The 26,583-nt window shown below is 42.9% G+C and overlaps 3 protein-coding genes across 4 annotated transcripts in view; 2 read left to right on the top strand and 1 right to left on the bottom strand.

The window, feature by feature from the left end:
• LOC108655239 (uncharacterized) overlaps positions 1 to 26,583 on the bottom strand; it is a 159,173-nt gene that overhangs the window by 90,284 nt on the left and 42,306 nt on the right. The window lies entirely within an intron of this gene.
• Positions 1,709 to 18,939, top strand: lov (BTB/POZ domain-containing jim lovell protein). 2 transcript variants are annotated; one of them, XM_089261326.1, is made up of 5 exons: positions 1,709 to 2,219; positions 3,887 to 4,072; positions 7,222 to 9,861; positions 13,970 to 14,101; positions 17,974 to 18,939. In XM_089261326.1, the coding sequence occupies exons 3-5, from the start codon at positions 7,290 to 7,292 to the stop codon at positions 18,789 to 18,791; spliced, it is 3,522 nt and encodes a 1,173-aa protein (XP_089117452.1). In that variant the 5' UTR covers positions 1,709 to 2,219; positions 3,887 to 4,072; positions 7,222 to 7,289; the 3' UTR covers positions 18,792 to 18,939. The 2 variants fall into 2 exon arrangements, with proteins under 2 accessions (XP_089117452.1, XP_089117451.1); XM_089261325.1 differs by having other exon boundaries at positions 1,710 to 2,219; positions 7,222 to 9,897.
• Positions 25,234 to 26,583, top strand: part of gol (ring finger protein goliath) — a 36,948-nt gene continuing 35,598 nt past the window's right edge. The window contains exon 1 of the mRNA XM_018106495.2: positions 25,234 to 26,017. The gene's annotated coding sequence lies outside the window, so the exon portion shown is untranslated. The remainder of the gene's footprint in view (positions 26,018 to 26,583) is intronic.

The raw sequence follows: 26,583 nt of genomic DNA, 5'->3' as shown, positions 1-26,583 counted from the left end.
TATACTCGCTTTCATATGTGTGTGTGTGTGAGTGAGAGAATGCGCCAACAAATCGAAATGTTGCAAAAAGTCCTCATATGTATCGTACACCATGCAACACACACACACACACACTCTCACACACGCATGGTAACCCTCCCCTTGAGTGTGTGTGTGTGTACATACATATGTTTGTCATTTTCCACCGAGTTTTTCTTGTGCTCTTTTTTTGGGCAAAATCGGCGAGGTTAGGGGTTGGTTTTTCCAACCAACGCGTCGTTATATTTTTTTGCGCATTTCTCTTTGGCACACATGCCAGAGCGAGACACACATATGCATATATACGTGTGTAATATGTTGTGTATATGATTTTACTTTACTTTCCTCGCTTTCCTTTCCGTTAGTTTTTTTTTTTTAAGCGCTGCGTTACCGCTGACGCTAGCGTCGAGCTGAGCTTATGTAAAACGCAGCTCGCATGTATGGAATACGAGAAATAGATAACATACTAAAAGGCGAGCACATGCGACAGAGATAGCAAGCGGAGCAACAGCAGCTGGAAGCAGAAACGAAAAGCTTTGCTCATAACAATAACAATAACAGCAACAACAACAGCGAGCCAAGTGCAAGGCAGCGCTGCCAGCGTCGCAGTCACAGTCACAGTCACTAGCAGTTGAGCAGAAGAGTTGTGTAGCAAAGAGCTTTGCATGTGAGCGCCAGAGCACATACACAAACACATGCACACACACTCACATAGGCAGACAGACAGAGCGCCACGTACGTTACATACATACACAGCTCTCGCTCACACACATATCGTGTGCCGCACAATCTCTCTCACTCACTCGCTGGCTCGCTCTCTGGAAAGCAAAAACTCAACTCGCTGGCTTCGCACTTTTCGTTTTCCATAAGCTGCCCAAAAAGGATATGTCGACGCTGGCGCTGGCGCTGGCGTTGGCGTTGGCGTTGGCGCTGGCGCCGGCTGCGCTGCCAGCGCCCCTTTTTATGAAAAATGTTACACTCACGCGCAGCTGGCGCCGGCGTCGCAGCCAACGTGTGACAACTGTGTATGTGTGTGTGTGTGTGTGTAAACTCCATGTGAGCCAACGAGGCGACGTCTAACGGGGGTGGGTGAATCGCTTGTTGTTGTTATTGCTGCTACTGCTGCTGCTTCTGCTGTTGGTGGTGGCTATTACTCTTTACGAGCGTTCAAAGCTCCACATGCCACGTATGTATATATGTATGTGTGTGGGTGCGTCGCTCTTTCGTGTCGCTCTTTTTGTTGGTTTTGTTGGCACACTTCGTGTTAGCTCGGCTGCTGTCTGAGCTTCGGCTGTGCTACGCATGTGTATGCAAATGTATTTCGTATACACGCACACACAGGCTCACACACACACGCATACATATAATAAATTTTTTTTTCGTGTACGTGACGTGCGAGGACGTCGACTGCTGCTGTTGCTGCTGCTGCTCGTGTTGTTGTTGTGATAAGGCAAAAAATATATTTTATATGACGAAGGAGTAAAAACGCCAGCGTCGCTGCCAGCGCCGTCGCCAACGCCATCGCCATCGCCATCGTCGCCGTTACCGTTACCGTTACTCGTACATCGAGCTCGTCGCTCGCCTCGTGCTGCGAGCATCCTCATGTGTTTCGCATGCTGTTTGTTGTTTGTGCCTCGCCTGCTCATACGTGTGCGCGCACGTGGGCGGGCGGGAAGGGTGGAGCGTACTGGGAGCGGGGGCGGCAACGGTTGTGAGGGTCGCGTGTGTGTGACGCTGCTGCCGACGCCGCTGTAGCTAACGCCGTCGCCGTTGCCGTTGCTGTTGCCGTCGCTGCCTTTGACTCGCATATCTGTTTTTTCGGGCCGACATCATTTGAATTAGTCGCTTCGTGACGTTTGAACGGTTCGAAACATACACGCGACCACAGGACACACGCTCACACGCACACACACTCACGCGCTGGGCGAGGCGTTACCGTTAACCGTTACAAGCTCGGGCCGACGCCAAAAATTACCGTTAACTCTTTTTTAGAGCAAAAGTATGTGATAAAATTCGTGCGCTCACATGTGAATGGCAAAAAACTCATCCGAAGACACTTCCACTGGACAGTTGTCTGTGTGCGCCGTTAGAAGTTGGACGTGTATCGAATCGAAGCAAAGAACTTAACAGGATCGGAATAAGAATTTGAATTTGAATAGATCTCGATAATATCTCGCGCAGCTCTTAGGTACCATTAAATGGTAAACGAAAGTCTTAAGAAATTAGAGAAAATTTATTAAAGTTAAATATATGAAAAATATATTCTGAAAACTAAAAGAAATTAAGATATTCACAAAAGGATTTCGAAAAAAAGACAATATTAATAATAATAATAATAATAAAATCAATAATAATAATAATAATAATAATAATAATAATAATAATAATAATAATAATAATAATAATAATAATAATAATAATAATAATAATAATAATAATAATAATAATAATAATAAAATTAATAATAATAATAATAATAATAATAATAATAATAATAATAATAATAATATTAATAATAATAATAATAATAATAATAATAATAATAATAATAATAATAATAATAATAACAACAACAACAATAATGACGATGTTGTAAATTGTTTGATTTTGTTTCAGTGTTAACATTATACAACACTAATGAATTAATAAATGCAGATGCATTATATGAAAACTAGTTTTGAAAAACAAATGTGTCAATAACTGAACAAATTATCAAATATTATTTTTTATTTTATTTTATTTATTATTTTTATTTACTTCTATGTTTTTAACTTTTAAAAAATTGTTTATTAATTTTTTTTTGCTGGTATATCGAATATTTTTTATTAAAAGTATTGTTATTTATTTATGTTTTAAACTAAAACTTCATATTATTTTTTATTTTTTATATATAGCTTTTTTTATTGAAACGCGTTTAATTAAAAATGATCTTACATTTACAAACCGTTTTCAAACTTTAATTTCAATAAAGCAATAATAAAACATACATAATAATTGGATTCGTTAACCTCATAAATAGTAAATATCTTGAAAACCAAATACATATGTGTGTTTTGGTTGTCGCGCCTATCATAAAACGCGGATTTTTCAAATGAAACAACAGAGATTCTGTGAAATTTACTAAACAAACTGAAGGATCGAGTGCAACACATACTCACACACAAACACACACGTACGAACAGTGAGAGTTTTATGAGTGCTGTAAATGGGCCCACAAATTGATCTGTCAGCGTCCATTTAATTGAACAAAATACCTGTGCGAGGACCTTTTCCTGTGTTACCTGTTTGCCCGCACACTGTTTATTTACTTGCGTGTTGTTCTCTGTTTGTTTGGCCTGTCAACATACACATACACCCACACGAGCACACACCTGATTATCACCTGCAGTAGTGAGGAAATTTCGCTTCGAGAGAGCTGAAGAGCAGAGCTGAGAGCACCGCACTGCGAGCTGAGAGCTGCGAGCTGATCCTGCCCACTGCAATATACATATAGCACACGCACATGTATACATAGAAGAATGTGTTGCCATTTGAGGGTGCGAAGTGCATGTTGCGTGTTGAGGGTGAGAGATCTGTGGTTGTATGTACTACATATGTATGTACATGTATGTATGTGTGTATATACACCCCGTATCCATATCCATATTCACATGTGCTGCGCATTTATTTGCATTGCTTTGAATCAGTTTGTGGCAAACCCTCGAGGTGAACGCAGTGAAACCCAGAACGTAGAGCTCTCGTGTGTGTTTTGTTCGCACACCTGAAGAACGTTTTTTCAAAATAATGCAAAAATACAAAAGAAAACACATGTGAAATACAATAATAACAAACGCATATCTAATTTCGTCTGCGTTTCTTGTGTTTGCAGTTTAAGGAAAGCGAAATGTAATCGACTAACAACAAAAAACTGTGTTAATATATATAATATTAGCTACTATCTGCAGCAAGTGGAATGCAATAGAAATATATAATAATAGTTACAAAGCAGACGTGATCTGATCGAAGAGTGTTAAAGGATATTACTAAAACGATCACATAAAGAGATATTTGAATGGTACGTAAGGAGCACAATAAAGGGAAAAAATTTGTTTTTTAATCTAAAAAGTTTTTATTTATAAAAGACATGAAAATATAAACAAAATATTATTACTATAATTCAAAATAAAATATATATTCAAACAAATTGAAATGGGAAAAATGATCAGGTGTAATCTTGAAGAAAGTACCCGACTAGATAATGAGCGTGTTGAACAGCTGTGCTCCACATACTGTATAGATGCATATATGATTGCAAATAATCAATTCATATATCGATTTTCAGAACCGTTTCGAGACACACATAAACACATAAACATTTATATTCCATATATGCAAATTGATTTAATTACAAAATATCTTTAATAATTTCTTACAAAGTTGGTATTGGTACGATGAACAAAATTAAAAAATCCAATAACACATAAATTTATTAGTGAATGTATTCAAACATATACATATGTACAAAGACACGCATATATGTAAATGCGAAAGACTAGATCGACTTGGCTCTTGGTCGGGAATGATAAAAACACTTCGTGGGCTTAGACAGGATTTCGGTGATAGTAAAATGCACAGGACAATTTTATAAAAAAATTATATAGAGCTGTAGCTACTTATAAAAATTTCCAAAAATATTTGATGTCTCGTTAAGGCTTTGTAAATTAAAAATAGATGATTAATTTTAAGCATTGTCATTCTATTAAGTAGAATCTTTTAACTAATGAATTGCCATATTTGAGTTTATTTTTATTAGTATGTATTCCTGTGGTCAATATTATTATTAAATATTTTTCACATACAAGCATTATACTATTAAAACATTAATAACAATAGCATAAAAATTCTTCATACTACATAATTCTTGATATTATTTAGATTCAAGTTTCTTAAATCACCTATTTTGTAGCATTCAACATTACTTTAAAGTAGCTTTAAGATTTATTTAGCGTCGCATGCCACTTTGACAACTTCCCCTTTATCTTTCTCTCCCTCTATCTTTTTCTCTCTCTCTCTCTCTCTCTCTCTTACCGTTGTCTAAAGCCCGTGACCACCTTAAATTCAATTGCAACTGCTCTACTAGTAAATCTGACTGACTTACTGCGACATTAATTAAAAACTCGAGTAAGTCTTCCTCTCTTCTGCCTCATGCACCCACCTCACCTGCACCACCAGACAGGTAGCAAGTGGCATTAACTGTTTTCTGAACTGTGTCGCTTTTAGCAACGCTCGAAAGTAAAATACGCGAGTAAATAAATAAAAATGCTGCCTCAGTTGCTGCAGCTGCACCGCGAATGAGTTGCAAGCCGCATGCCGCATGCCTGCTAATTGCATATTGTTGCAAAGAGGCGTGGGTGCCCCGGTGGCTCTCACCTGGCGGCATGTGTTAATATGCGGTTGCCGCCAGGACTCGCGATCCGAAGACGCAGTCACAGTCGCAAATGCGGTTGCAGCATCAGCTGGAGCCGCAGCTAACGCCAAATAAAAATGTTTATTTGCGCCTGGCAAATGTAAAGTTTTTTAATTTTGCATTCGCTGGCGTTGAAGACGGTGCCAGGCTTTGGTTTGGCTTTGGCTTGGCTTTGGCAAGGACTCCTGCTTGACTAGGTGACGGGATGTGCGCTGTCAGCCAGCTGCCGACTCTTTTTAAAATTCACACACGCAGCATGCAGCGCCCTCTAGCGAGAGTGAGAGTTACCAAGGTGTGTGTGCGTGTGTGTGGAGGTACAGCACGCCAGACAGTTGCTGAATTAATTAGATGCCACGCACTGAGATGCGTGAAAAAAAGCTCATCAGACAACGCACAGTGGGCAGTACAGAAAATATTAGGGACAGAATTTAATGAGCCAGAATATATCAGACAATGAGTCTAGAAATAGTTTAATAAGGTAGTGATAAGAAAAACCGGCTAGTTTCCGTTGACAAATTTAGATTCTAAAACCAAAACTTTGAGAAACATAATAGGGACTAATTTACTTCAATGAACTCCTTCGATATATGTTAGTTACATTAATTCAATAATTAAACAATATTAAAAGATTAGATAAGTTTTACCTTAAATAAGGAATGGATAATTATAAATAGTTTTACTCCTAATGATTTTGTTATATCATAAAAAATCTCCACTGTGTTCATGGGTCTGTATGAGGCTTAGATAAACAAACAAAAAACGCGCTATAGACAGACGCACTGATAGAAAAAGCTGCAGGCAGGCAGGCAGGGAGGGAGCCGGGCTGGCAGACTAGCTGGCTTGATGGTGTTGTGGCGCGGGGCGCGGGGCGCAGAGCGAGAGGCACAGGGGCTAGACGAGTGAGCCATTATCACACATCACACATCTGCATGTGATATCCTCAAGGATATGCGACACGACACGTAGCCGACTCTGATTGCTTCATGTGCGTTTGCACAGTTTCTACTCCTGTTTGTCTTTTTTTCTTTTTTGTTCGGCTTTTGCATTGTTTTGGCTTTTGTTGTGCTTGGGATTTGCTGAAAATGCTGCGCATTGTGATGGGTGGAGGGTAGGCAAAAAAAGATGATATATGCCGCGACTCATTAACATATTATCACAGCACATACACGACATGGCATATGTCACGAGTAACGAGTATTGACTACACTGAGCGAAAACAAGTGCGACTATGACTGTCAACTCTAAACTCTAAATGAAATCTTATAGCAGCATATATGAATAATGATATTTACGGTAGATGATCATCATATTCGAAGTGCGTTCTTAGTAATAGGCTTGAAATTATTAAAGTTTATTATTATTAATTAAATATCTCTAAATTTTGGTAAATCAATGCTATACCTTGGAAAGAAAGAATAGGGATGCATCTTTAATTTAATTCTATATTTTTAATCCTCTTAAAATTTTCTGTTCATCCATCAATAAATTCATCATTCCAAAAATTTAAGTGTATCGAAACTTCGACTTTTGTCTATTAAGGACGGCTTAGTAAGATTTTTTATGACAACCCAATTATATCACTTACACTTAGTCAGAATCAGGTCATCATGTCAGTACTCCAACACTACTCTGATTCCCATGAAGCTATTCTTTCAGTGTATTATATGTAAATACATTATGCAAAGCATGCCTAAGCTCCTTTTGTACATTCGCCTCTAACCTATGTTTTTCTCTGCTTCCTCTTCTTCTCCTTGCAGCTATCTGGTCGTCTAGCAGCAACTGGAAGCTTTGAGGTGCGACAAGTGAGCTAGAGCGGAAGCGGGGCATGTTAAAGGACGCCGAGGAGCTGATAAAACGCTGCAAACTGACGTCACTGCCGCTGGCGCTGCATATGAACGAATACGGCCGCCAGGTGGCGCCAGCGCCACTTGCCGCGTTGCCGTTGCTGGCCAAGCCAACCAACACGACGCCGCCGGGAGTGGCCGTGACGGCTGGGGCAGGAGCAGCAACAGGAGCAGGAGCAGGAACGGGAACGGGAGCAGGAGTGAACACCATCTCTGACCACCATCATCAGCAGCTACACACGCATCATCAGCTGGCCCTGCCTCTGCCTCTGCCTTTGCCTCTGTCGCTGCCCATGCCTATGCCAGCGACATCGACCCACAGCCACGCCCATGCCGCGATGCATACGACGCCACCCACAACGCCACCCACGCCGCCAGCTTTGCCGCTGAACATGAGCCAAACGGCGAGTGCGGCAGCAGCAGCAGCAACAGCCGCAGCTGCTACGCCCACAACGACGCACAGTCCACCTGCCACGCCCACTGCGGTGAGCGCCGCCTTGGCGGCCACACAGGATCACTACAGCCTGCGCTGGAACAACCATCAGAATCACATCCTGCGCGCCTTCGACGCCCTGCTGCAGACCAAGACGCTGGTGGACGTGACCCTCGTCTGTGCAGAGACCTCGATACGTGCCCACAAGATGGTCTTGTCCGCCTGCTCTCCGTTCTTCCAGCGCGTCTTCGCGGAGACGCCCTGCAAGCACCCTGTCATAGTGCTGAAGGACTTCCGCGGCTGGGTCGTTCAGGCGATTGTGGACTTTATGTATCGGGGAGAGATCAGTGTGCCCCAGCAGCGCTTGCAGACTCTCATACAGGCAGGTGAATCGCTACAGGTGCGCGGCTTGGTCGAGAGCTCCGTGCCGGAGCATACGCCCACTCCGGCCGCCTCGCCCGATGATTTTAATCTGCTGGACGCCTCCCTACTGTCGTCCAGCTACGAGGACGAGCCGCCGTCGATGGTGAGGCCAACGAGTGGAAAGCTAATCATGCCCGGTCGGCTCTTTGGCAGTCCGGCTAGCACTATGGCGGCACTCAGTCTGCGTCGCAAGCGGGATCAGGAGTGCGAACGGGAGCCAGAGAGCGATCAGGAGCTGGGCGGAAGTTCGCCCATGCCACGTCGCAAGCAGGCGCGTCCACGGCGACGATCCGGCGATGTGCCCCACGACTTTGCGCTCAACAAGCCGGAGACGTCGGAGTCGGCGCTGCAAACTGTGATCAAACATGAGCTGCGGGAGGATCAGGACCAGAATCTAGACCGGGAGCAAAACGACAAGCATTCCACAATGGACGACGTGATTCCTATGGATCAGGATGAGCAGCACACAGAGGCTCCTCCTGCTGAGCCTGAGCAACAGCAGCAGCAGCATCAGCAACAGCAGAAGGATAATCTTGAGCCAGAGCAGGAGCAAGCGATGCCACTCATCACGTCCAATCAACAGGCCGAGCCTGAGCTAGATGAGGAAGAGGACGAAGATCAAGAACCGGAGCAAGATCAAGAGCAGGAAGAGGCTGAGAACGAGCAGGAGCAGCAGAACGATCACGATCACGATCACGACCACAATCACGATCGGGAGCATGATCACGATCATGAACACGATCCGGACGAGGACGAGGACGAACAGGACATCGAAGAGCTTATACACACGACCAACGAACTGCGCAGGCAGGCGGCTGTGGCCGCGGCCAATGCAGCAGCAATGTCACCTTGTCCCAGCGATGGGCCGGAGGATCTGTGCACCACCAAGAAGGACAAGGACACTAGCAACTGCCACTCTTCCGACAATGAGAGCAACACGAACAACAACAACAGCAGCAGCAGCAGCAACAACAACAATAACAACAACAGCAGCAAGCTGCAGGACAACAATCAGCGCATCATGTTATCCTTAAAGGACATCAGGCAGCTCAATGCCAAGCCCAGCGCTAGCTCCACGCCCAGCCACACGCCCAACAGCTGCACGCCCGGCAACAACGGGCTGTTGCCCTTCCCCCCACCCGGTATGCGGCCACCCGGCCTGCCCGACAGCCCGCCCTGCCACATGGAAGCCCTGGAGGCACAGATGCATGCGGCTGCCGCTGCAGCCGTGGCCGCTGCAGGTGCGGCTGGCGAGAATCCCTTCCATCACATGGAGCATCAAATGGAAATGTCGCTGGCCGCGGCAGCCGCAGCGGCAGCCATGCATCAGCGCGAGGCGCGGGACCCACGCGAGACGCGCGAGCAGGCGCTGCAGCGCGAGCACAATGCATTCGCCAACAATCTGCTGGGGCCGATGGGTTTGCCGCCCTTTGGGCCGCACAATGGGGTGACGGGACCGGGTCAGGCGCCGCACGAGCGGCTCGAGGAGAGTATGAATCGGCTGAGCAAGGAGTTCGGCAAGGAGTTCGGCAAGGAGTTTGGAAAGGAGTTTGGCAAGGATTTTGGCAAGGATTTTGGCAAGGACTTCGGCAAGGACTTCTGCAAAGAATTCGGGCCTACCTCGCCGATGAGCCTGCCCGGCCACTATAATCCGCAGGATGGACAGCCGCATCCGCCGTCGCCGCTGCCCTTTCCCGGTATGTCCTCGGCGTTGACGCTAACGCCGCCCCACAGTAAGTAGCCGCCTTTCATTTTTCACTTCATGCGGGGTCACTGGGTTAGACCCGGCTTCATTCTGCTGCTCCTTCGCATCCTGTTGCTGTCTAAGCACATTTTGCCTTATCATAAGCGGAAGTCCTAATAAGCGCGACTACCTTTAGTCTCTCCGAGCAATCCTCTCTTATTTTCATTCTCCACTCTCGATCCTTGAAGCTTGTAGTCCTTACGGACAGCTCCTACTCTATCTGCCTCCGTTTTACTTTACCCTCTCTCTCGGCCACTCTCTCTCTCTCCCTGTCCTCTTGAGGACCTCTTGCCACTGTGACTTCTTCCCGCACGTACGCACCAGTAACCTGGCATTTAATAAGCTGCCATGTCGCTGGCTTGCAGCATGCAACATGTGGCCACTGTCGCCTTATCCCTTCCTCCCTGACTCTCTGTCTGCCACCGACAACATCAAAGCGGCTCCGATTGCATAAGCATCCTTTGCTCAACTCATGCGCTCGTTGCCAGGACCAAAGCTGTCGCAAAGCCCTTAAACGCATTAGGTTGTCCTTCCGTGTGGGTATTCACACTCTCCCGCAGCTTTATAAGTATTTTTTCTCTGTCATTTTATATGCTTATGGATATTTTTTTTTTGCTTATGTACTTCGGTGCAACAAGTTGGCAGGAGCGCTTGAAGGATGTATCTACATATTATATGTACAAACTTACATCTGGCTGACCTGAAAAGAAAAGTACCCCATATCACTGCAAGCATTTGAGAAGGATTTTTCTTTAGTGTATTTTCCCGTCATACCTCCTATCTATATCATTTATATTGTCCGTTTAACAGATCTTTCCTCTATACATCACTTCAACTATTTGTATTCGATGATTTTAATCATATCCTTAACATTCTTAGGTTCGCATAACCATTAAAAGTTCACATTCTTGCTTCTCCCTCTTAGCTTGCCCTACGACCCATCTATGCGCTGCTCATGTTAATTTTTTTGCACATTTTGCCCACTGCAATTCGCAATTTAAAAGCTATTTTCCTTCGCCCATGTCACGAACGTGTGCGCCTGCTTTTTAACCTATTGCCTAGTTCACTCTACCTCCTACCCCCCTTTGCAACCCCTTTCATTTCATTCCTAATTAAGTCATAAACAATTTTTGCCCGTTGACAGCTCATAAAAAATATTGAAATGAACTGAAAAACTAAAGTACGAGTAGACCCGCAAGTGCAGCTCTAATAATTTGACAGTTTAGTTATTGCGCCCCTCTTGCCTGCTGGCGCCTCTGTGTGGCGTTGCATAGACTCAACAAATTTTCCTGCGCATAGGTGGAGTTGTCGGTCGGGGAGGGGGAGGTAGAGGTGGAAGTGGACTCTGTTCCTTGTCGCTGCATTTGCGGTCGTTGCAAACTCGCAAATTGGAGTTGCAGTCGAAATAAATTCAATTGCGGTGTATATATGATTTTCTTTCCATATACATACATATATATTTATGTCACCCGAGACAGAGAGACAGAGGCAGCCACAGAGGCGGAGGTGCAAAAGGGGCGTGGGAAGCGAGCTCAATGTTGCGTGCAGGTCGCTTGGAATTTATGTTGTGTCTTGGCAACATGTGAAGCAGGCGAAACAACATGTGTGACTGTGTGTGTGTGTGTGTGTGTGTATGTGTTTTTTCTTAGTCGCGAGTTCAAACTGTCGGCAGACGTTTAGCGAAATGACTTTTAAGTTGCCCAAACAGACAGACACACACACACAGACAACTCTACGCCCACACACACACACACACTCACACAGAGTGTGTTGTGTTTAAAGTATGCCACATGGAGCTGCAGTGACGCTTAAACCTTTTGGCAAACAACTTTGGCTGCATAAATAAAAAATACAGAGTCCTGTGTGCTGTGTGACCTCACCTCACTGAGCTCTGATTCCTTAGACTTCTGATATTCCTTCATGTCCTTTCTCTCTCTCTGCTCCAGGCCCTTGTCGCTTCCCTTTTCGTATAAAACTTTGCATATAAGTCGCGCGATATTCATATTAATAATATCCGTTTGGGGAGTCCAGCCCCCTCGGCCAACTCAAACCCGTTTCTCTGACGGGCGCGACGCGCACACAGGATATAAAATAAATTAAGGCACAAAAATATGAAAAATTGTACGAAAATGCCGAGTCGCAGGAAGCGCAATACCTTTTAATGCGACAAAAATTTCAACCAACATATCAGAGCAATGCTGGCCATGGGGCTAGGGGCGGAGAATGGGGCTGTGCGAGGGGGCTTACAAGCAGCTCGCTAACTACTGCATAAACAGGCTGCAGGCAATGAATGCCAGCCAAGAATACAAGCAAGAAGCCGCGACTTGGCAAAGAAATGCAAAAGGAAGCATATACCCTACCTTAGCTTGGGAATCTACTATGTATATGTGATGTCGGCTGAAGGCAATGGGAAGTTGAATATGCGGAGATCGTAGGACTTAGGAGGTCGAAAGCATCGGAGGAAAGTTGAATGGGATAAAAACTAACAGAACAATGCAAGAAATTGCTATATGATGATGGTGACAATCGATAGGATTGTTAGGAAGGTGTATGTCATTAGAACAAAATATCATGAGAAAGTTATCTTTGAGATTATTAAAAGACGATGGGAAGAATGTTCAGAGAGAATTGAAATTATAAGGGAGATATCATTTGAATAAGAATTTGAATATCTACTCAACACTCTGGTAGTTATCACATGCGAATTCAGACAATTGTACACTAAACTAAACCCTTAGAATTATTGTAGGTGATACGATTTTATACTTCTATTTTTTCCTAAATACATGCAAAAAGGATGCGTTGCTAAGCTCTGTACAGGAGCTTATGATCAAAAGTCTGTCTTTCAATATGCAGGTGCTCTCTCTCATTCCCTACCCCTTCCCCTAATGTCACATAGTAATCCATATAGTCACCGTTGCCCGGCTTTGTTTACACTACACTCACTTTCTGGCCAAACAGAAGCGTTGCAGACAGCCGTAGAAAAAGATTTGCCGTATGAAGAATGTGATTTATTTTTTGTGCCAGCAAGCGGCATTTCGGCGTGAAAATCATTGAACTAATAGCATGTGACATGGGAGTGTGTTTGTGTGGGTGCATGCGTTGTGTGTGGGTGTGTGTAGACAACTCAATGGCTGTCTTGTTCTAGAACCCTTGAGAATAAACGTGAAAAGAAATCCGCACTAATTTCGCCAAGGCAGACTTGCTTTGATTTCGAATATGGAGTTCCAGAGAGCGAGAGAGAGAGAAAGCGATAGACAGAGGGGCAGAGGGTGATCCAGAGGAAGGCAAAATAGAAACGCATATTACGTATACGCATCGTGTTGTTATGTCTTGAATACTTGAGTTGCAGAGCGCGTCGCAAACAATGCGCGCTCGTTATTTGTGTCATTATGCAGCAGATACAAACGTCTTAAGATATAGATACAAATACTCGCATTTATTCATGTGGGTGTGTGTGTGCGTTTGAGGGTGTGTGTTGTGTCTTAGATTCGCATTCGCGTACTTATGAAATCATTGAGCAGAACGTCAGTGTTATGCGTTATGCGTTATGCCTGACACACACTGAGGCTGCTCTGCTCCTGTGGCTTCTCCCTGCGCACTCTGTGGCTTCCTGTTCACCGTCTTCGCAGATCCTTCGGCTCGTCGTGGATGCCTCATCAGCGCTTCAATTGTTTCACTCATGTGTAGAAGTGCACTCGTAGCGCAAATTATTAATAGAATAATGACGTTCCATTGTTTACATTGTCGACATCCACTTCTACAGCCAGTTGCACTCGATTGCCAGAGTCTTTGGGGTTCTGTCTCGGAAGTTCGGATTTGCGTTCGCCTTCGCCTTCGCCTTCGCTCTGCTTCCCATTGTTAGTTTGGCCATTCACTGAGCTGGAAAATGAATCGCTTATGGAAACATTCGCAATTGAAGTCAGTTTTTAAATAAAGCCAACTTATAAATAGCCAGGAAGAAAATAGAACGAGTAACACAGCTGATTAGCTAACGGCATAAGTTTAATATTTTCGATAATTTTCATCTAACTTAACTCATGCTTCTCTCTTTCTTCCAGTGTTTGGCCTGGACTCGCCACTTGGCCTGTTTCCGCCCGGCATCGATCCTGGCAAGCTCTACAACCCGCTAATGGAAATGAGTGATCCACGCGATATGCCCGGCGGTCCGCCGCCGTTTCTCAAAAAGAAAAGTGAGTAGTCATCGAAAAGCCCGTCACCTTTAGCTTCGACTACGTGAAAAACAAACAGCTAATTAACCTCGGAGCGTTAACTTCGAACCCAATAAAAACAAAATCAGACACACAGAAAACGTACTGCGCGAGAAAGGTTGAAAATCCATTCAACATGATTGCCATGTCGATCACTGTGCAATCGCTGCTGCCGAAGTCTCCCTTTACCTAATGCCGTTTCGTGCCTTACTTCACACCTGACTGATTGATCTCTCTACCGAGCGCAGTCAGGAAAAAAGTTGCTGCACTTTTGATCACGTCGCTGGCTTGGGCAATCACTAGCAATCGCTTCAGTAGGTGTCTGATCTTTAGCCATAGATCGTTGATCAGTAAATATCTGCGAACATACAGTTAGAAACAAAAATTGTAATGGATCAGTTTTGTTGAAATAAATTATATTACAGACTATTACTTGAAAATGGATATTGCACTGATCTTGAATGCCTTAAGGTTTTCTCTTACTCTATGAGTCTTGGTTCGTTGAATAGAGAGGGATGATATGCTCGCTCATTATCAGCTGATTTCATTCTATCTATTCATAATTTATCTTATAAATCTGTTTACAATCATGTGCCTCTATCTATCAATATTATCTCAGTCTCAGCTGGAGATTTTTACTATTTTAAACAGACTTCTTTGCCATTTCATGTTTTAACATTTCCGTAAATGATTTTTTACATATATCAATACTCGCAGCAAAAACTTAACTGATCAGTGATCACTGATCACAGTTCTTCCCCTTTTGCCACACTCACAGATAAAAGAAAAAACAAAACGATCTGAATTCAATGCATGCTCATTTCCTTTCGGCATTCTATCCGCCGCGTTGCCCCCTCGATCAGCTAAGACGCGATCACTCGTGCGATCATGTGAGGCGGCAAATTTGTTTTTGTGGTTTTCCTGTGTAGCTCCACTGGCCTGGCCTGCACTTCTGGGTTGTTTGTTTGTTTCTTCGCTGTATCAACATGTGCACCTATGCATATCGTAAACGTCGTGTTTTGTTTTTTCTTTTTTCCCCTCAACTCTTGATTGACAAATAGTCAGCTCCATAAACGCAGTCGTTTATTTTGATTTCTTTATTTGAAATGCAAGTGAAACCTCAGAAAGTTAATGAATTTTTTCATGTAACTGTATGTGTGCATGCATGTGTTTATGTGTGGGGAAATAATATTTCTATAATATGCACAAAATGTGGTTCAGAAATCAATTATCTATCTCTCTTGATTGTCATGTGATTGACAAACGAGGGAGCTGGAGGGGCGAAGCGGCTCGATGATTGTTGGCTTACGCTTGAGCCGAGCATGTGAGCTGCAAGTTTTGACAGCTAATTTGACAGCTGGGCTGGCGTTGATGGCTTAAGTGCTTGGCTAGCGCTTTTCACGAATGAGAGATAGAGCTGAGATCTTAAATGATTTCGTGAATGATCTCTTAAATGTTTCAGGCGCCACAATGAGCTGCCAAGTGAAATGAAGAAAAGTTAGGAGGGGTCACTATGTAGACCTAAAGTTATTGCTTCCAAATAGTTAACTAGGCTTTAAGCTAATGCTTAAATATCTAGTGTTTTGTGGGCCTTGTCTCTATTGTGTAAAGGGTTCGATTCACATTTCATGAGAGCTTTTATCTGTATTTCCTACGATAAATGTTAAAGTGCATTATGATCTATCAATAAAAACCCGATCTGTGTCTAGTATTGGCATTGGTTAGCTTCGTATATGAATTCAAGATTTGCTGTCTCTTTTCTACTACTTCATCAAAAAGCAAGATCTTTTGAGCTCATGTTGGATTGACTTTGGTTCATTATATGCTCATTTTCTGCCCACAATTATGTTTAATTTTCATAAACAAATCTCTTACATGCATGAGAGTAATCTGGCCGTATGCTGAGATCTGATCGACGATCTTTCCACTTCGTTTCGTACACACTTTCAACTCGGATCACATTTAATTGCTTAATTTTGTGATCAATAGCCACAGTTACAGAAAGTCGTGATCAGATGCTTGGCATGCCAAAAGCGAAATGCCACAACAAAGCTCGTATCTGAGTTGATCTTCGGTGTGCTCATCACACACACACACACACACACAGATAGAGTGGGAGAGGGAGGGAGGCAATGAGGGACGCCTACTCATCCAGACCATGACAATCGCTGTTTAAGTTACGAACAATGTGAAACAGTAAATAAAACTGTGCTAAAAAGCGCAAATCTGGCGTATAGCACGATATTCTTTATTGCGAATCGGGCAAACGGGTTTTCCCTACGTTTCTTCCTTTGGCCAACATTGATAAGAATCAAGCACTTGAATCAAGCTCGAGCGGGCCTGCGGGCGGCAGGGCAACTAACATATTTCTAGGGCCTTTGCTTTGGCATGCTTAGCTTTGCTTTCATTGTCTTCGTGTGGGTGTGATTAACTGATTTGTTCACATTCATTTGTTCATTTTCTGATTGTTTTCTCTCCTTCTGTCTCGCTGCCTCCCTTTCTTTCTTTCTTTCTCTCTGTCTGCCTGTCCCGCGCTCTAGTCAGTTGTTTATGTCTGAAAACGTGATTTGCGATTTGTAACAAATTCAAATTTCATTTGGCTAGCTGAGAGGACGTCCAGGGGCAGCGCTGCCTGCCTTATTAGAAGCCAACAACAGCTCGAAGAGCCACAACAATTGCATCGGGGTTCTGCCGGCTTGTTCTGGTTGCAGTTCATTGGAAAAAAGGTCTGACCTATCATTTGAACCCAAACAAAAAGCAAAAGGAGAAAAACAAATAACAGCTGCATTACATAAGAACTTCGAACTAATAACGAGCCTCCGCATACCTGAACCTAATAAGCAGAGTTCCTCGTGAGGCCAGCTTTACACATATTTCAGCTTCTCTTCTCCTCAAGCTCGCTCTCGTCAAATGCTCTCATATCAGCTCTTGAGTCCCACATTGGTTTTCACTTTGCCAAAGTCTGTCTATCGGCACTATCAGCCAGGCCACAGAGCCAAAGGAAAAGCTGTAATAAACTGTAAATTATCGCAGTCAGCAAATTTTGGCTACATATAAGTGCGCAGCGATTCGACATGGCTTCAAACTGCCAGCTCCAACTGCAGCTCCAACTGCAGCTCCAGCTTCAGTCTCAGTCTCAACTCTATGCTCGATGTTGTCTCCAAGTCGCAGTTGTTGTCGATCGGACCAGCTGAACCTGTGGCAGCAACTCTCTCGTTGTGGGGCAGGTCGATATCTGTGGATCTAAATTGAGTTTTGGCGGCGCATGTGACGAGGCATGCTCGTAATTTGCATATGGAAGGTCGGGCGAGGCACCGGCTCCAGCGCAGGCTGCGGGTATGGGAACCACCACAGCGTTCGCCTTTCTGTAGGTGCCACATGCAACGGCAACCGCAGCAAGAGAGTGCCAGGCTAGCAGTTATGCTCTGCGCCTGCTTACCTACCTGACGCACTCAACCTTACCTTAAGTTAACCTTCAATGAGTGTAATTAATAATCGATAAATATCGATTTAAGGTCAGAATCGATGCAGCTGAATTGAAGTGATTTGCGCCTATTCATGAAATACGTTCATATTCGCCTTAGCTTACGCTGAAACCTTAGACATATACCCTGTAGTGCACTACACAGTCTACAGGGTATTGGAACAGCAACAGGGTGTGTATGAGCTGTAGGCAACTGCAGACAATGGGCGAATCTTTCAACAAAATTGTCTAGGCCGCATATGGGGCACGTAGATTGAAACATTAGGAGATGGTCGCCGCCAGATAACCCGACTAAGACTCAAGACTACAGTGGAGCTTCGCATACAAGTACTAATCAATCTCTCTCCCTCTCTCTCTCTTTGTATTCTAGTGCCACGCCCCAAAGGACAGCACTCGGCGCCACGCGGCGGCCCGCCACGTTCGTGGACCAACACAGAGCTGACGGAGGCACTGCAGCACGTGTGGAACAAGAAGATGACCACGTCTCAGGCGTCGCGCATCTTTGGCATTCCCTACAACTCGCTGCTGATGTATGTGCGGGGCAAGTACGGCAAGAGCTTGAAGCTGGAGCAGCTGCGCAAGGACTGCATCAGCGGGCCGCCCATCGAGATGCTGCAGATGGGCATCAGCGGCGGTGGCAGTGGCTCCAAGAGCGAGAAAAAGGAGCGCAAGGAAAAGGACAAGGAGAAGAACGCCCATGCCAATTCGAGCGGCAACAACAGCAACCCCAATGGCAACGGCAATGGCAGTGGCTCCGGTGGCGGCCCACCACCCATGCCACATCCCAGCGACCTGGCCGGCCTGGGGCCGCTCGACTTGGAGCTGGGCCTGCCGCTGGGTCCGCCCGCTGGGCCACGCAGCGGCAGCTCAGAGCCGGATCTGCTGGGCGGCCCCAATTCGCTATTCAACCCGTTCAATCCGCAAGGCTTCTACCCGGACTTTGCCGGCGGGTTCCCCGGCCTTCCGCTCAGCATGCTCAACCTGCTGCCGCCGGCGGAGCGTCATCATGCGGCCGTGGCCATGCACAATCTGGGCGTCAGCATGGACGAGGACTGCAAGTCGGTGGGCTCCAAGCAATCCTCCTCGCTGGACGATGACTTCGCCATGGCTGCGGCCGCTGCTGCCATGGAGCAGCGGCGACATGGCGAGGCGACGCTGGCGCAGGCGAATGGGGCGGCGCAGGATTGAAATATGTGGCGGGATTGGGCTGCCAACCCAATGTTCTTCCCGCCCTACGAGCTGGACGCCGCTGCACCCACCACCCACTCGCCTCCTGCCCCGCCCCCGCCGCATGCACCGCCCCAGCACGGCTGTCGCGACTTCAACTTCAATCCGAGCATCTTCATGGCGCGGCGTAAGCTGAAGCGCTACAGGTCTAAGCGAGTGCCGCCGCACGGGCCAGGAGGCGGTGGCGGAGGAGCCGGAGCAGGAGCAGGAGCGGGAGTACGCGGAGCAGCTGGAGCTGGAAGCCTGCCACCGCCACACCCCGCCGCGCTGCCGCCCCCACTGCGCACCTGAAGAGCGAGAGAGAGGTCCAACTGTGAAAATGGCATGCAATATGTTCGAATGAATTCAATTAATTAAGAGTCTAATTTCGAACTTCGATTCGACAATATTTAATTTACAACTAAGCATATACTTTATACAATAATTATATGGTTTTTGATTTTGTATATTTTGCTGGTGCTTTTAGTTCCTATTCCCACTTATAATTTCGTGTGCTTTAGTTTGTGTTTAATTACTATTAATTATTGTTAATTTTAAGCTAAGTAATTGAATATGACAAAGCTTACAAAGCATTTGAGGCAATACATTGAGCACTTAATCTAATTTAATCACCATTAATTATTATTAATTATTTGCATTCACTATGATTGTACGTATGTAAGTAAGAACATAATCAAAACGAAATTAATGGCTAGCTATACTGATAAGTGGAAAATCTGTAAATACGAACGCAAATCTAACCAAAACCAATCAGCATTAGGGGCATTCCGCGTATGAGAAAATAAAATAATTGGACAACAAAACAAATAAAATAATTATAATAATAATATTGATCTATGCATATTTATATACACATATATTTATGACGACGATGACTGTACCAAAATTTTTAATGTTATTCTATGAACCAGCGGCAATTATTTAGTTATATAGTCTAAGCGTAATCCCCTAGGCAATTTGTAACTGTATAAATCGTATATCCAAATCGAAATTCATGAATCCATATACGAGTAGTTGTACCACATATAAATACACATACACACACACACACACACACACACACATACACATACATATATATACATATATTTATAGAGTTCGCTGTGTAAGTGTAGTGCAAACATAACGGTAAACATAATGTAACGGGGAATGCCCTGCAAGTATTCAGTTTTTTGTAATTGAATTTGTATATGAACCAAGCGACGATGCTCGCATTGGCAAGTGACTCATTTATCCGCGCATAGTTTTTAATAAATTATAAGCTCAACAAATATTTTAATTATAATTACAAACACAAGAAATTTAAAACAGAACAACAAAATATTGACTAAGTTATGCATATAATTAGTAAAGGTTATTAAATAAAAGGTTAAATGAGATTATTCATTAAATAGTGATTGACAGTCTTGTTATTTAATGTGGAATTTGAGATTCTGCAGCTATAAAATATTAAATTCTATTACGCACGCTAAATGTATTTGAATTTGTATTAACATGTTTTCTATGTTATCGGTTTCCTCGATAAGTTGTGGCGGCAGACGATATGCGAGCTACAATGGTTTGTGTCTTGAATATGTGAGTGAGTTAGTCTGTTAAATCTCAAGTGCCATTTCGTTTAGCTGGCGACTCGTAAGTAATGCAGTGTTATTTCAATTGCACATGCCAAAGCGATTATATTTTAAACATGGCTTTGTACTAAGTGAATAAATGTATATGTCAAATTACTAGTATCGCAAATATATTCGGATTTTCGCTAATCATTGTACAGCCATCGTTTGTTGTGGGTGTGGAAATTTGATAAATTCGTAGCCTTCGTTAAGCATTGTTTACTAGCGAGCAGCTCGTTGAGAAGTCGTTCGTGAACTGACTAAATATCGTTAAGCATGTTCTTCGTTAAGATTAGTAGTAGATTTTAGCGTGTACAACAACCCTATTATAACAACTATCTTTTCGTCAATCAGACATGTCGTTAAGTTTGCCGGCTTAAGTTAAAAGTAAAAAATTTCTTCAGAAATAATCTGAAGAGTACATCAATTTAAATAGCAGCAGAGTTTTAAAAGTAATCACCTGCATACTTGCATAGTTTAAGGTAAGATAGATCTCAAATTATATCATAAAAATATAAAACACCAGGATGTTTAAAGTTTCAACCTTGAGATTTTCGTTTGCATTGCATCAATTAAAGGCTTTAGCGATTCGTTGTTGGTGCATTTATAATTCACAATGTATTGCCCATGCATTTCAATTGCCAAAATTATGGAAAGGGTGTCAGCCCAATGAGTGTGGGTAGCCGATGAAACGGATTTGACCTGTGCATTATCGACCTTTGCTGCACACGTTAAAAATGAACAACAAAAGGGCAGCTCAACTAGCCCAACCGTTCATATGGGATATGCACATAACTGCATTTCTGTTTGCATAGCCCCCTCCCTCTGCTCCTGCTCCCTCCCTGCCTCTTTTTCTGCCCCTCTCTATCTGGCCTTCAATTGCATCTGGTTTGGCCAAACGACAGCAAAATTCATGCTGGTCGCTGCAGATGCCGCAAACATATCTGCATCTGTATGGCCAAGAGTTTATCTGGTTGCTGTGGTTGTCTGCTGCCTGTTGCCTGTTGCCAGTTGTCAGTTGCCCCAGGTGCAGGTGCAGGTGCAGGCCACCATCTCCGGCTTCAACTCCCATGGCCAGTAGTAGTCAAATTTCATCAAACATTTGCTTAATTTGTATTGCATGTGATTTCTCCTGCCACGCTTCGGCGTGCCGACAGACGAGCCGATAGACAGAGGGACGCTCGGCCAGACGTCAGTCTGTCGGATTCTCTGCTGGCCGCATCATCATCTGCACGGGCATCAGGATCATTGGCTACCTCTTGCCAGGGTGTCAGTCATGGCCAGTTGCGTGGCCTTTCGCCTTTGTTTGTCGCCGTCGTCGTCGGAAGCCTGTCGCTTCGCACACCCTGTGCGTAAATCTCCGAGGGAGGGTATATAGTACTTGACTCTATGTGAGCAGATGGAATATTTCATATGTACATATATTTCAGGTAGACTAAACTCTACGTGAGTCTGTCTAAATATTGGTTTACTCTAATAGTGGATTGTGCAATAGACATATATGAAATACTTTTGGTTTATGTGTACTTTCATAAGCTCTTGAATGAACTGGATTTGAGAACAAACTTTATTCCGTTAAATAACAATAAATTATTTTTCTCAATATTCATTTGCAAATTATAAATGCTTTCAATGCGAAAGGTCAATAAATATCGCTTTTTTCCAAAGATTGCCTTTATCTGCATTCAAATATAATGAGTATTAGCTTTAGCATTATTAAAGTTATTCCTAACAGAACGTCAACAATTATTCATGGCACTGCATTTCTGCTGGCGATTCCAGAGAATTCGCCAGTCAGTCATTCTCAGCGTGCACAGCATCTGCACGCCACAGTTTGGCTATGGAATGCTCTACCTACCGCTCGGCGCTATTCTATGCGTATTTTCGACTCAGTTGTGGGCATTGAACCCGCCGCGCAGCCAGTCAACGGCTCATTAACTCAAACGCCGTATCATATCAGCTGCATATTTGCAGTCGCATGCTCATTTGCATTAGCATATATATTATACTATATACTCGTGCTTCGGCGTTTGTTTCTTCTCTCTTATTTTTGGCTGAACATATAGACAATACCTTATGATTGAGAAATTCGTCTGGCAAGTGCGTCACGCCGTGCTCTTTCGCAGTTTCATTCGGCTTCAGCGTTTGATGATGCGCGCTGCCCTAGGGACAGCTTATACCTATATATTATCTTATGAATGTACATATATTTATAACGGTAAATACTAAGCACGTGTGTTGGCTTCTGCTATATTTCCACTGAGTGAGCGAGAAACAAGCTTTGTGCCGTTTTTTATGGCCATAATGCTGGGGGATTTCAGAGAGTGTGAACTTTGCCAGGACTATAAAATGAGCTTAGCAGTGAATGCATAAGATAACAGCCAAGATATAGCTATCTCTTATCAGACTGTATAGTTATAGTACACAAATTTATATATAGAATAACTGCTCGCTTTCATGACTAAGTCAAAAGGCAACCGACATGTCTACAACATTATATTATTTTGAAAAGATTTCCAATTTTTATTGGTTTATTTTTGACATCTCACTATATACTTCAGAGTATTTATTTTTGAAGTGATACATCTGGAAATATGTATATACATATGCAGTACAAAATTTAAATTATATTATAATTTATATTAATCTCCAACTCAATAAGCATTAAAATTTTAATATATTTTACTTTTAAATATTTATGGGTTGATTTTAGTTAAATATTTCCATTTATTTATAAATTTATTCAATCTTTCTTTAACGGTTTTCTTTTCATGTAAGTTCTAACTTAATTAATTTTGAAGTATTTGAAAATAAAACTTTGGCAGATTTTTTTTATTTTCATTTAAATTTGTATACTCTGATTTCATTCATTATTATTTATAATTACTTTTATCTATTAACTTAGTCTTCGTAATAATGTCCATGTTATTTAAGAAAAAGCTTGACAAGTTTTCCATGAAAATAAAATTTGCGCTCTAACTAAGCCGCCCCTTGACCGGTCTTTTGATTTAGCTTTGACGAGTTGTTGATGTTCAAGTGCATTGTAATTAAGAGGGCTCTATCGACAACAAATTAATTGAATTGTAGACTGCTCTCAGCGAAAACCTGTGTGAAATGCATTTCAGAGATTCTCTGCAAAGATTCTCTGCTGCATGCAAATAGGGCTTTGGTCTGATAAGGTCTTAGCTGCTGACCTACTGGCAAGCAACTAGCTCACGTATCGATATGCATAAATTAATATCCAATCAGTGCGAGGCATAGACACACACACACTAAGAGCAATGCACCCACACAGATGTTTGCACAGGTGTCTTGCATTGATCGATAGGTGGGTGCAAGCGGTGGCTGCCTCCACTTAGCAGGCTATATTCTTAATTAGTTGCACTAATTGCAACCGCGACACTCCTGCCCCCCTGTTGAGTGGCACCTGCAATTAGCAGCCTTTGCTCAGACAGAGACAGACTTAGATAGGGGGAGGAGAGAGAGGGAGAGAGAAGCGGTCACATTGCTCGACTTTGGCGTCAGCGGCAACAGCGAAATGCGGACAGTGCGCGCCGGCATGTGACACGCGGCCACCACACGCATCGCACCACGCCGCACCACCGTCCCGAAGACCAAATCGAGTGGCGCTAAAAATAACTAAGCCTAAGCCCCAAATGCAGACACAATACAGCCAAAGACGCCAAACAGAAGCCGAGACCCAAGCGCAGACCGAACCGCGGAGTCCAAAACTGAAACTGAAATAGAAACTGAAACAGAAACTGAAACAGATGCAAATTGAAACAAACATGGAAACTAAAATTAAAACAAACCGCACAAAGCCCACCAAGCGAAATCCTCACTCTGTTTTCAGCTCTCACTCTCTCACTCCTCCTCTCTCTTTTTCGCACTCTCTATCTCCCTCTCTCCCTCCTTGTGTCTCTCTGTCCACCTGTGTTACGCATACCTTCTCGCTCTCTCAAATGCAGCACAGTCAAGCTTCATATTTGTGAAATCATTCATTTACCACAGCTGAGGTAGATTCAGATTTAACTAAATTTACAAAGTTCGATTTAACATTTTAGTATTTGGCTCAATGTATAAATTATTTAATGTAATTTTTTTCTATGATTTATAAAATATTTTGTGTTTAAAATTGCTAAATGCATAGTATCAAGTATCCTATGTATTTTAACCATAATATATTTATATGTTATTTGTTGATTTTGTTATAAGTTAAGGAAAGATTATTCGATTGCCATAGTAATGCTTTTTAATATATAATTTATATCATACTCATTACTAAAGGTTTCATATACTCCTTTTAAGATATACATCTTTGATTTAAGATCTTCTACTGAGCAAATCAAAATGTATGATAAATGGATAATCCAAAAATGAAACTACATACAAATGTATACTCTCTTTACACATCGCCTCCACATGTTTACCTAAAATTATCTACGCTGGGTTTCTGTTTTATTTTTTCAACTCTAGACCATATTAAACAGACTTGTACCCAATCAAATCCCTAGCTTTATTTATACATGACAAATTGTACATTAAGTGTATACTACTTACATACTCCTTACCTTATTTGTATGTCATATAATACCGAAATACATTTCATTATTTTATTTTTGTATTATTACTAAACTAAACTATTCGAGTATCAATCTGTCGCATTTAGCATGTGACTACTGTACTGCTCTCGCAGTATCTGTGCGGCGCCTGCGTTCCACGTCCAACGTTCGGCACTCGACACTCGCAGTACGAGGCGGCGCGACTCTCGACTCTCGACTCGCGACGTTTGAGTTCGCTGCGAGTCCGTCGAGCTCTCAGTTTGGGTTGTGTGAGCCGTGAATTCAGTTGCTTTTCGTGTCTGCAACGAGTTGGATAACAATTCGGTTGGCGCTGCTGCCGCTACGCTCCGTCGTTCTGTCGCTGCGTGTCTGTATTTTGGACTGTGAATCTTTGTGTATTTCTGTTGAATCGAATGCTAACAAATGCTATGAGTGCACCAGGGCAGTTGCGTTGAGTTTTCCCATGCTGAACAACTAAAGCCAACTGCTAGCCGAAAAGTATCTCGCAGATACTCGCAACGCACTTTCAACACAGAAAATACCGAAATTCCATTCGCGTGTGCACAACAACAACAACAACAGCAGTATAAATATGTAAAAAAAATTGATTGCAAAAATGCGCCAAGAAAATTAAAAAACAGCTTTTAAAAAAAATAAAGAAAAATTATAAAAAAGAATAGGTAAAAATATTAAAATACGTAAGAAAATACGCGACGTTTTTTTTAACATACAAAATAAATAAAATAGAATAAAATTATATTTGTTGTTTATTTATGTTTTGTGCTCGGTAGCGCGCTTGTCTCTCGCTCTCTCTCTCTCTCTATCTCTCTCTCGCTCTGCGCGTGTGTGTGAGTCTGTATATCTGTGTGTGGCACAAAACAGCTGTTGGTGCAGCAACAACAACAACAACAACAACAAAGTCTCGCTAGCAGACGCAAAAGCGAGAAACAAGAATAAAAAGTTGATATAAATTTCATTTCAATTAAGTTTTATGCTAACGAGCAGATGAATTTCTAAGGTGAGTTATAACTGACCTTCGTCACAGTTACCGTTATACCACAGTTTCCGAAACAGCTTTTACATTCACAGCAGGAAACACCGCGCGAAATATAGTATACAAATATATAGATACGAGTTGATAATTGCGCCGGTTGTATCTGAAGGGAATCAGGTTGATAAGACGGAACTGTGTGATATTTGTGCCGTTCGGCGGCATTTCGAATTTGTGTTAATGAAGAGCTAAACAGACGAACGAAAAAAGAATGAGGTAAACATAAGGAGAGAAAGAGAACGATATTAGAGATAAAGAAAAATAGCTTTTTGTAAAAAAAATGTATTTCTCAATATGAAGGTAAATGATAAGGAATGAATGACTGACTGACTGACTGATTAATGATTAGCGTGTGGGCACAGCTTGTTTAAACCGATTTAATAGTGATTTAATGATTATTGGAGGAGCTATAAGGTTAAATATTTAAAGTAAACCCAAACAGGAAATGTGCAAATAAATAATAAAATGATCAAACGCGATATAGCACTTGCTAAATGAAAACGTATTTATCAAATAAATCAGACATTATATGC

Source organism: Drosophila navojoa, chromosome 5 (genome assembly GCF_054131105.1).
Source record: "Drosophila navojoa isolate 15081-1374.11 chromosome 5, UAZ_NAV_1.0, whole genome shotgun sequence".
NCBI lineage: Eukaryota > Metazoa > Arthropoda > Insecta > Diptera > Drosophilidae > Drosophila > Drosophila navojoa.
The sequence above is the reverse complement of the archived record's forward strand: the minus strand, read 5'-3'. Positions and strand labels throughout refer to the sequence as shown.